At 39.6% G+C, this 11,247-nt stretch overlaps 1 protein-coding gene across 2 annotated transcripts in view; it reads left to right on the top strand.

The window, feature by feature from the left end:
- The first annotated feature begins 903 nt into the window (after positions 1–903).
- Positions 904–11,247, top strand: part of LOC102879704 (solute carrier family 5 member 4) — a 31,049-nt gene continuing 20,705 nt past the window's right edge. The window contains exons 1-5 of one of the 2 annotated variants that reach the window (XM_006904955.1): positions 904–1,038; positions 1,721–1,792; positions 3,419–3,523; positions 5,766–5,825; positions 7,611–7,715. In XM_006904955.1, coding sequence (XP_006905017.1) covers positions 904–1,038; positions 1,721–1,792; positions 3,419–3,523; positions 5,766–5,825; positions 7,611–7,715 — 477 coding nt within the window. The remainder of the gene's footprint in view (positions 1,039–1,720; positions 1,793–3,418; positions 3,524–5,765; positions 5,826–7,610; positions 7,716–11,247) is intronic. The other variant, XM_015590715.1, reaches the window with a different exon arrangement.

The following is an 11,247-nucleotide window of genomic DNA, read 5'->3' as shown; positions in this document are numbered from 1 at the left end:
ATCTGGAAGTTATGGTTCATATATACAATGGAATATTACTCAACTATAAAAAAAATGAAATCCTATCATTTGCAATGGCATGAGTGAACCTAGAGGTGATTATGCTGAGCGAAATAAGCCAGACAGAAAAATATAAATACCATATGGTTTCACTTTTACGTGGAATCTAAGGAATAAAAAGAACAAACAAATAGAAAGCAGACCCACAAATATAGAGGAAAATCAGGTGACAGCCAGAGGGGATGGGGGTTGGGGGCCTGATAGAAAGTGGTAAAGGTTTAAAGAAGTACAAATTCATAGCTGATAGAGGGTTATGGGGATGGGGAGCACGGCATAGGAAATGCAGTCAGCAGTAAGGTAATGGCTATGTGTAGAACCAGACGGAAGATAGAGTAATCAGCCAGACGGAAGACAGAGTAATCAAGAGATCGTTTCATAAACTATATAAATGTCTAACCAATGTACTATATACTGGAAACTAATAAAAAAAAAACTTATCTGCTCTGTAATGGACTTTTTACCCCCCATCTCTCCTAATTCTTTTCTATTCCTTTCACCTCTGTCCTTCTCCCCTCCTTATTCCTGCCATCTCTCCTCCCTAATCCTCATTTAACATCGTCGAATCTTCTCAAAGACCCTGGCTTTCTACGCAGTGAACACTCCATTCTCCAACTCCAGTTTTCACTGTTTCTTGTCTCTCGACCTTCATTCTCACACTTCACTTAGGCCAACACTGACTGCTGGAGGGCCAGGTTTTCAGAGGTGCAGAGAAAAGGTTTAAAGGTCCCCAACCCCATAAGCTGGTTCTGATAGCATGTCCCACCTGCTGGAGGCTGATCATTAACCCAGAGTTTATATAAGAAAAGAGCCATTCCTGGAATGAGAACAACACTGCCTGCAGCCATGGCCAGCACATTAAGCCCCAGCACCACGACTGGGACCCCAGACCCTCCTGAGATGTCAGAACGCATCCGAAATGCTGCTGATATCTCCGTCATTGTGATCTATTTTCTGGTGGTGATGGTCGTTGGGCTGTGGGTATGTAGGAGCCCCATGGGGCTTTTAGGGTGGGCACAAAACTTAGGGGTAAAGTATCTAAGGGAGGGAAAGGTATGGTGTGACAAAGGCAAGAGAACACGAACAGCTGTCACAGATTTCATTGTCCTCTCAGAATCATTTTCTTGTGTGTGACATCAATAGTGCTTACACTGGATTTTTTCTCCTAACAACCCTATCGTGTGAACGGGGCCAGTAATGGGAACTTCAGTGTTATTCTGTTCAGCGTCTCCAGCATGTGGCACAATGAATAAGGACATTATTTTCATTATCTCACTTCCTTTATTTTCCTTTGTTATTTGCTCATTTTCTAACTTAGTTGAGTTGAATGCTTGATTCATTGATGCTCCTTCTTTCTTTTTAGTAATGGGTTTAAGGCTACAAATTTTCTTCCAGTGATACCTCTTGATGTTTTCATCAATGGAAATAAACTGAGCAATTAGGACAAAAGTAAAGATATATAATTTCCTAAAGTCCCCGGGCATCTATGGAACTATGACTTCGAAGTCCTTTAAAAACAGATGTTATATCACAGTTTCCAGGAAAATATTTCTTCAGGAGAGCTGGAAAAGGTCACTTTCATCAGCACCATGGCCACAATACCTGGAACATCTTGGGTGCATTTGCTGTGGTTTGACTGACACATGTCTTCCCTTCTGCTCAGGCGATGCTGAAGACCAACCGGGGCACTGTCGGAGGCTTCTTTCTAGCTGATCGAGATATGGCCTGGTGGTCGGTGAGTAGGTCACAGTTTCCTGGAGATAAATGTCCTAATTGTGTATATGTTTAAGAGTAAATAAAGAAAACATAGAGAATGCTGACCATTTCTGATGTGTGCTTGTTGCCTAATTCCTGGTGTTTTTTTCCCCAAATTTCTGACCTCAGGGCTCTGTCCCATTATTTCAGTAAATCACTGTGTGTCACCAATTATGAGAGCAAGTGTAGTGTGGCATCTGAGAAGATCCGATTCAGCTCTGCTTCATATTCTTTTTCCCTGGTCCTCATTAAGAATCTCCTATCTTGGCCCTTATGGTTCCCAGCACATCCCTTCTGTTCCCAACCCTGAGTTAATGCTGCCCCTTTTGTTCAATGAGTGTCCCCGTCTCCGCTCTCCTCCTTCAACACCCCGCTCAAGCCCTGCTTCATCTGAGAAGCCTCACCCTGCATTCTCGCCTGAATGTCTAGTTCTTTGTTCTATGCAGTTGTGATAATGGATGTGTGTTCCCTGTGATGATGCAAATGGTGATGTCTCCTTGACTCTTGTCCAATTGGTATCTTCCTTACTGGGTTCTGATGTCCAGCCTCCTTGGCCAGAGTCTCATTGCAGCAGAGGGTGCATCTTCTTCTCTGAACCCATGCACTGTCAACTGTGGGTTGGGTATACAGCGGGTGCTCAGCACATGCTTCCTTCACAGATCTGCTGACTAAATAGTATGAAGCAAAGTGGAGATTGGTAAATGGCCTGACCTGGGTGGTTGAAGCAGACCAACTGCAAGCTCAAAATGGATTTTTTTCCAATCCAACAAGAGTGTTTTTATGAAATATTCAAGGCTCAACCAATTCTATAGCCACAAATAACCTTAATCTCATACCCTGGCCCCAAAGCCTGACTAGAAAAGGTGATTTTACAGAGGCCTGAAAAGATGGGAATAGAAGAATGGGCACTGCAGGGGTCTCATACCCCAATTCCGTTCCATCACTAGTGCTCATCTGTGCTCACTCAAAAGACCTCTCTTGATCTTTGAGACTTAAGAACAGTAGACAATGTGATTGGAAGGGAGGTGGATTAAATGAGGTTCCTTAGGGCCAGAAAGATGAAGAAGTACTCCATCCTACCCAATTTTGGGGTCCTTGAGGCTGGTTGAAGGGGCTGATGGGAGGTCTGGCAGTTCTTGGCCAAGGACAGGCTCAACTCAGCATTCAGGTAGATAGATTAATAAGGTTCCTCTAAAGCAGGGATCAGCAAGCTTTTCTATAAAGTGCAAGATTGTAAGTATTTTAGAGTTTATGGGCCAACACTGCCTCTTGAACCATACAACTCTGCCACTGTAGTCAAAACCTAAAACCAATGAGCATGGCTCTGTTCCAATAAAACTATTTATGGACACTGAAATTTGAATTTCGTATTATTTCACCCTTCATAAAATATCATTCTTCTTTAGATTTTTTTTTAACCATTCAAAAATGTAAAAAATATCCTTAGCTTACCAACCATATAAAAACTGGATTCAGCCCATGAGCTGTAGTTTGCTGACTCCTGCCCTAAGGAGTAGAGATGAAGAGATCTCAACATTTACCTGCTTTCAAGAAGTCTTATTTGAGTCTTTTAATTCTGATCCTAGTCCGTTCTCTTGGATTCCAGATGGGCGCCTCTCTCTTCGCCAGTAACATCGGCAGCGGCCACTTTGTGGGGCTGGCTGGGACTGGAGCGGCTTCAGGAATTGCCATTGCAGCGTTTGAATGGAATGTAAGTGACATCATAGGCTTTTCCCTTTAAATTAAAACTCTGTCCAAGTGTATTTTTCTGGGAGTCTCTATAGGATAAACACTTCTTTGGTTTGGTTTCTATTTTCCCTTCTCCCAATCTACACTTTGTTTGAAATTCAGGGCTTTCCTTGTATGGCCCTGTTCTGCCTGGGCCATTCCAGTCACATTTCTCATCTCTGAGATGTTGCTCAAACAGTTATTGCCATCAGGAATGTCATTTCAATGACAAATGATTCAATCCCCACTTTTACTTAATCTCCTTGATTATTTTAGCTCTCACTTCCATCTCTTCTCCCTGAGCTATTGCACTACATGTCCAGCTCTGAATTAGATGCAGGCAATAAAAAAGTGTAAAAGCAATGGTCCCTTCTTTTGAGAAGCTTACATCCCAGTGAGAGAGAAAGATATGTATTCAGTACAGTGTACAGAAAGTAAGGAAAAGAAGCATCCATGGAGTCTTGAGGGATCTCACACAGGACAGGAGTTCATCCAAGATGATAGGTGGGATTTGGCATGTGTCGAGGGAGCTTCCTGGTGCTGATGACAGATGGATGCATAGAAACTGACCAAGTGCCACCTGACTAAGGAAATGACAGCAGAGTGAGGAGTGAATGATTTAGAGATACAAGAGTTTGTGACTAAGTTCCTAGTCGTTCTACTGCTACTTCACCAGTAAAAGCTGTGTTCTCTACTGGACCCTAAATTTTTTAAGGACAGGGACCATCTCCTCTCATGTCACTTATGCCACCCTATCATCTAGCACTTGGCTGAACACATGCCATAAATAGTCCTTGAGCTGCCTAAGTTTGTTTTTTTCCTGCTCTTTTTCTTATCCTTTCTAGTGTTTGCATGTTCATATGTCTGCGTATCAATCAGAGGGAGATGCTTATGTGGAAAAAAATTGGATCATAGCAGTTATGTGAGCAGACCATCCCTGGATGGACTCAACAAGTGACCTTGAATCATCACAGATATCAGTGCCCCTCCTTTGTTGAAGATTTTGCCCCTAGTTTTACTTCAGCAGTATCAGGGACCAGAATGGACTCAGCCTCCAGATATACTTTATGGCCTGACTTTTGTATTAATAGTGCCATGGACACTATCAGCCAGCCTCCAGAAGTATGGACAAAATTTCCTATGGCCCCAGTGGGTGTGATTATAAGGCTGTCGAGAGCCTGGCTCTTTTAGCCTGTGACCTTGGGCTTCTTCAGTCTCGGTGAGGCTCAGATTTCCCCTCCATAAAATAGAAATAACTGTGTTTATTGTATCCACCTCGCCTGGTTATTGTGAGAGTAAAATGAGTGATATATGTGAAGACTGTTATCATTATTATAAACGAAGAACACTGGAAATATCTTTGTATCTCAGAATTTCTGTGCTCACATCTCTTATTTTCTGTTCATTTTTTACCACACATCTTTTGTCACATCCTAAGCCCCAGAAAACAGTGGCCTCTGTATCATGGAAACAGAGGAGAAGAATCTGCAGCTGTCTTGGGATGGATCATAATCGGTTGAGTGGGACAGGATCCAATCAAATTTATAGCAGGTCCTCGAATAATGTCAATTCATTCAGGGCTGTTTCGTTATAACATTAATGAGAAAAAAAAAATTGATTCCCATTCAGGGCCATGGTCTGTGTGGAGTCTACATGTTCTCCCCATGTCTGTGTAGGTTTTCTCTGAGGACCTCAGTTCCCTCCCATATACCAAAGATGAATTGGCATGTCTAAATTGTCCCAGAATAAGCGAATGTGGGTGAGTGTGCCCTGCGATGGAAGGGCGTCCTCTCCAGAGTTGATTCTCACCTTGCACCCTGAGCTGCCAGGAGAGATTTCAGCCACTCACCACCCTAAACTGGAATAAGCAGGTCAGAAAATAATTATCTTACTCGTTTTTATTCATCTTTCTTAAATGTATGTAAACTTCACATTTATTTCAATGTTTCATATTAGAAGAGTTTGGGGTCTTTATTTGGAAATCGAGTGATGTTTTTGTGACCAGACATATGCTTTAGGAACTTAACTCTAGTTTAATCAATTAGCCTATGGGAAAATTAATTTGGTTATACATCATTTTGTTTAAAGTCACAGTTCCAAAGAATCTATTGATGACATTGAGGGAGGACTTACTGTATTTGATTTTCAGACTCAGAGGTCATAAAGTGACGAGGCCCACAAGCCAAGCCTCTCTAACTTCACACTCTCTTCTTGGTTTCTTGTAGGCTCTGCTGCTGTTGCTGGTTCTAGGGTGGTTCTTTGTCCCCATATACATCAAGGCGGGGGTGAGTATGCACAGGTGTTCTCGGCCCAACTGTCAGGCATTCATTTTTTCACTCATTTTTTTCCGCTCAATCGTGAAACCTGGGTAATATTGTCCTAGGATTTCTGGGCTTACATTAACAAAAATTCACTAAGTGCACACTACTCTTACAAACGGCTGCAATCGGCTGTTCCCTGGCCATCGGTCTTTGAGGGTTCCCATTTCCCCACATCCTCACCAACACGTGGCATTTTCCTTCATTATAATTATTGCCATTCTGACATTTGTAAAGTAATATCTTTTTTTAATGAAAGGTAAGATATACCACAGCTGGGGTGTCTCCCCTTCAACGTCGGAGCTGCCAGCTAACTGTGGCACTGCTCTGTCTCTCTGAGCCTTACTCCCACATTTTTTCCTTCTGCTTCTGTTGCTCATACCATGGTGCTATATACTGAAATAAGTCCTGGGATGAGGGTGTTCAGGGGGCAAGCCTTGTGGTTAGTCCCTCTGCAAGTCACCATATATTCCCCATTTGCTCATCCTGGGTCCCTCCTAGCTTCAGGCTTGAACAAGCTCTGTTGAATGATGCTGTCCTTGGTTCAAGTACTTGTTAAAAAATAATAATAACTGGAGCCACTTTAAAATGGATTTGGAACTGCCTTGCATGTCTTATACCTCGAACCTTTGGAATGTTAACACAGGGCAAAACGGCCTTTGCCTAAAGCGACTGGGCCTTGTATCCCAAAGAACTGCTTGCAAAAATAACAAGGAAGCAGAAATTATGACCACTGGACTGATGATTACCATATTGAAAATTAGAGTCATCGTTTAGAATTAGCATCACTATGTTAGTTTTTCTGCACCAATACAAATGCCTTCCTTCTATCGATGTAATTGGTCCCCTTTCACTTCTCATAAATACCCCTTGCCCTTGTCTCCTAATCAGAAGACTATTTGGGCTTCTGCTTGAATCAGTGTTTTCTGAATAGACCTTCTTTGATCTCAAATAAATGCTTGTTGCCTCTCACTTTTAAAGACCTTTTATTTTTAAGTTAATAGACTCATACCACAGAACTCACACGTGTGTTCTCAGATGTGTCTTACCATCTTTCAGGGAACCCCATAGTTTCTGAGCCACTAAGAATTCCCCTTCCTGTTTTTAATAATATTATCCAAGTATTTATTTAACATTCTTTTATACTGAGGAAGATTAAATCATGAGCTCAATCTGCTATGATGAAACCAGAAAATTGCATCTTTTACGCTACACATCACAGTTGATCTCATATTTTAGTACTTACAACCACAGGTTTTTCTCTAAGTAGGGATTTAATGTAATTCCTTTCTTTTCAATAAAGATAATCACATAAATATATACCCAAATATATATTTGTGATTTGTTTAATTATAAAAATATTATGTAAACATAATTTTGGTTCATTATTTACTAGTAATATTTTTGGACTTCAATATCATTGGTAAAAGTATCAAAATTATTTGTTGAGTGTCTACCATGCATTTGATGGTGGTGTATTTTACATCTACTTTCACATGAAACACTCACTTTACAAATAAGAAAATAGAGCTTCAAAGAAACTGTTATTTGCCAAAGATCAAATAGTAAACGTCGGCTGAGAATGGTTCCCAACATCTGTGTTCATTCTAGCCTTGCTGCTCTCCCAAAGGACTGTGCCTTTCTCACCTCTGATTTCATATGCTTACCAGCCCATAGGTGCTTGGTAAATGTTGAATAATAGGAATCTGCTGGGAACTCAGGGGGAAACTGTATTGATGTCTGTCTCTGCAGGTGATGACCATGCCGGAATATCTCAGGAAGCGGTTTGGTGGGAAGCGACTCCAGGTCTACCTTTCTGTCCTCTCCCTCTTCATCTGTGTGATTTTGAGAATCTCAGTGAGTTCGGTGCTCCTGGCATTTTAACTTCGCAAGATTGCTTTGATGGGGCTAGAGCACAAAGATCAGACAACTGAATATATAGACTATCACCTACAGGTAGAGTCAAGCCATCGGGATGTCTTAAACTACTGAGTTTTTATGGGAAAAGGAAGCTTCAGAGACCCTGTATTCATAGAGTAAAAGGATTTAAAGTCATGAGAGGGTCCAGAGTATAAACTTACCCTTTTGTTAAGGATATTAAAAAAATGGATGTACAGAAAGAACAAATGTCTCATTTAAGTAGCACAGCTGTTTAGCTGTAGGAAAAAAAAAAAAAAGGATTCTTTGGTCTCCTGCCTCTCCACTACACGATAACTTCTTATTCTCTTTGTCAGAACCAGTCTATATTTTCATTTTCACCTTGATTATCTGACATTTGAACCAGAAGAAAAGTGCTATGTATTATGATACTGAATGTCCTTAAATTTATTTTATCTAAGACCACCCTTATAAAACAGATGACATAAATAAATGTTAAAAGTTTTTATAGAGTTAAACTCCATTGAGGAAAGAAGAAAGGAATTTGAAGATTCAGCAGCACATGTAGAAAACAAAGAAAGAGTAACTCATTTGCTTCTCATGTATCGATAACTAATGAAATAATCTGCAAGTTCAGTCTATGCAGTTCATGAGATAAGCTGACCCCTACTATTGCTCTTCTGTTGACCATTGTTGGAAGTAAATCAGATGCTTAGATCATGTGGTGCAAGCCTTCCTAATGCAACGTGAGCATTTTTCAGCACTTTCTGCATATTATTGAGCTCCATGCTAGGGTTAACAAAGATTCCTATGCACTAGGAGTTCACCATATGGTTTAAGGAGATAAGAATTTAACCATGAAACTGTTAGCACTTTTGTCAATATCTGAAAATGTATTACAATACAAGCTGGAATAGTGTGTGTGGATAAGTACAGGAGGTGTACTATGGACACTCGGGAAAAAGGGTATTCCCTGCTGGGTGAAATTGGAGATTATCTTCTGGGGGTTGGGGACACATAAACAAGTCCCCAGGACTAGAAAATTAGGAAAGGCTGAGGAAAGCAGAGCAGCTTGCAATGTTCCACAAGCAGGTGGAACTCAATCATCTCCCACTTCTTTGTCTCCGACATCTACAACTTTGTGGTCCTAAAGAGCATGAACAAGGTGCTGGAGCAGATGACAGAGTGCCAAAGGAGCCCTGAGGGATGCAACCTCCTTTGATAAAAGATTCCTGGGGTGGGGAGGAAATGGAATGATAGGGAGCTGGATGCGGGAGCAGAGAAGGCTGAGACCACATGTGTGATTGTGCAGGGTCTGTGATCAGCTGGAAAGATACAGTACCAAGGAGTCCATTCTTACCTACAATGCTATGTTTGAAGTGGTATTAATGATGATTAACCTTAGACATGACCTTTTGTTTACGATTACACTCTGATAACACCTTCCGTGCTGGTTACTTATTAAACATAATTAAAGATAATTACGGGGGGTTAGGACAGAACAGATTTCACAATCCTCCCCTGCCCCAGGTCTAAAAAAAATCATCTTGTTCACTGGTTCTCAACCACCAATATCATGCACTGAGAATCACTGCAGACATGACCCACCTTTATCCTTAAATATTCCAGGCTCTATGCCTTAAAGACATCATTATTCTTTTAGAAAACCTCATTGCGATTTTATTAATTTTTACTTTTCGATTAGAGTTGACATTCAATATTATTTTATATTAGCTTCAGGTGTACAGCATAGTGGTTAGACATTTATATAATTTACAAAGTGATCCCCCTGATTATTCTAGTGCCCACCTGGTACTATACATAGTTAATACAATATTATTGACTACATTCTCTATGCTGTACTTCACATCCCCATGACTATTTTGTAACTACTAGTTTGTACTTCTTAATCCCTTCACCTTTTTCACCCAGCGACCCAACCTCTCTCTCATCTGGCAATCACCAGTTTGTTTCCTGTATCTATGAGTCTGTTTTCATTTTGTTTGTTCGTTTATTTTGTTCTTTAGATTCCACATATGTGTAAAGTCATACGGTATTCGTATTTCTCTGTTTGATTTATTTTACTTGGCATAATACCCTCTAGGTCAATCCATGTCATTGCAAATGGTAAGATTTCATTTTTTATGGCTGAGTAATATTCCATTGTACATATGTACCACTTCCAATTGTCTGTTGATGGGCACTTAGGTTGCTTCCATACCTTGGCTATTGTAAATAGCACTGCAGCAAACATAGGGATGCATATGTCATTTCAAATTAGTGCTTTGGTTTTGCTTGGATGGGTACCTAGAAGTGCAGTGGCTGGGTCATAATGTAGTTCTATTTTTAATTTTTTGAGGAACCTCCAAACTGTTTTCCATAGTGGCTGTACCAATTTGCAATCCCACAAACACTGTATAAGTGCTCCCTTTTCTCTACATCCTTGCCAACACTTGTTCTTTGATTTATTGATGATGGCCATTCTGACAGGTGTGAGGTGATATCACATTGCAATTTTAATTTGCATTTCTCTGATGATCTTGAGCATCTTTTCATATGTGTATTGGCCCTTTGTATTTCTTCTTTGGAGAAATATCTATTCAGGTCTTCTACCCATTTTTTAATTGGATTGCTTGCTTTTTGTTGTTGAGTTGTATGAGTTCTTTATATATTTTGGCTATTAACCCCTTATTAGATGTAAATATCTTGAGGAAATATCTTTTCCCACTCAGTAGGTTGTCTTTTTGTTTTGTGGATTTTTTTGTTTGGTTTCTTTTGCTGTGCAAAACTTTTTAGTTTGATGTAGTCCCATTTTTTTATTTTTTTATTTTGTTTCCCTTGCCCAAGGAGATACATAAGAAAAGAAATTACTAGTAGCAATAATAATGCCTATGTTTTCTTCCAAAAGTTTTATGGTTTGGGGTCTTACATTTAAGTCTTCAAATCCATTTTGAGTCTATTCTTGTATATGGTGTAAGAAGGTGGCCCAGTTTCACTTTTTTGCTTGTATCTGTCCAGTTTTCTCAATACTATTTGTTGAAGAGACCGTCTTTACCTTATTGTATATTCTTGCCTCCTTTGTCATAGATTAAATGACCACATAGGCATGGATTTATTTCTGGGCTCTCTATTCTGTTTCATTTACACTTTGTATTTTTTAAATTAGGAAATTAAGTTTGATACAAACTAATATGTAACCTACAAACCTTATTCAGATTGTCCTAATGTTCTTTAAGAGCAAAAGAAAATCATTTTTAGGAGAATTATTTTATAATCATTGTGAATGTAATTAATTCCATTTAATTGTACATGATAAAATAGCTAAAATAGTAAAATAGATATATATAATTCACCATAATAAAAAATCATTGGTAATATAAGCTGCTTACATATATAATTTCAAAAACATCAATTTAATGCCATAATTGTACTATGTAAAAGAAACAAAAGTCAAACAGGTAATGTTTGTTTTAATACATAAATGATTAGATGTGAGTACACAAATCTCAAT

This window comes from Pteropus alecto, unplaced genomic scaffold (assembly GCF_000325575.1).
Source record: "Pteropus alecto unplaced genomic scaffold, ASM32557v1 scaffold190, whole genome shotgun sequence".
NCBI classification, from domain to species: Eukaryota; Metazoa; Chordata; class Mammalia; order Chiroptera; family Pteropodidae; genus Pteropus; species Pteropus alecto.
The sequence above is the reverse complement of the archived record's forward strand: the minus strand, read 5'-3'. Positions and strand labels throughout refer to the sequence as shown.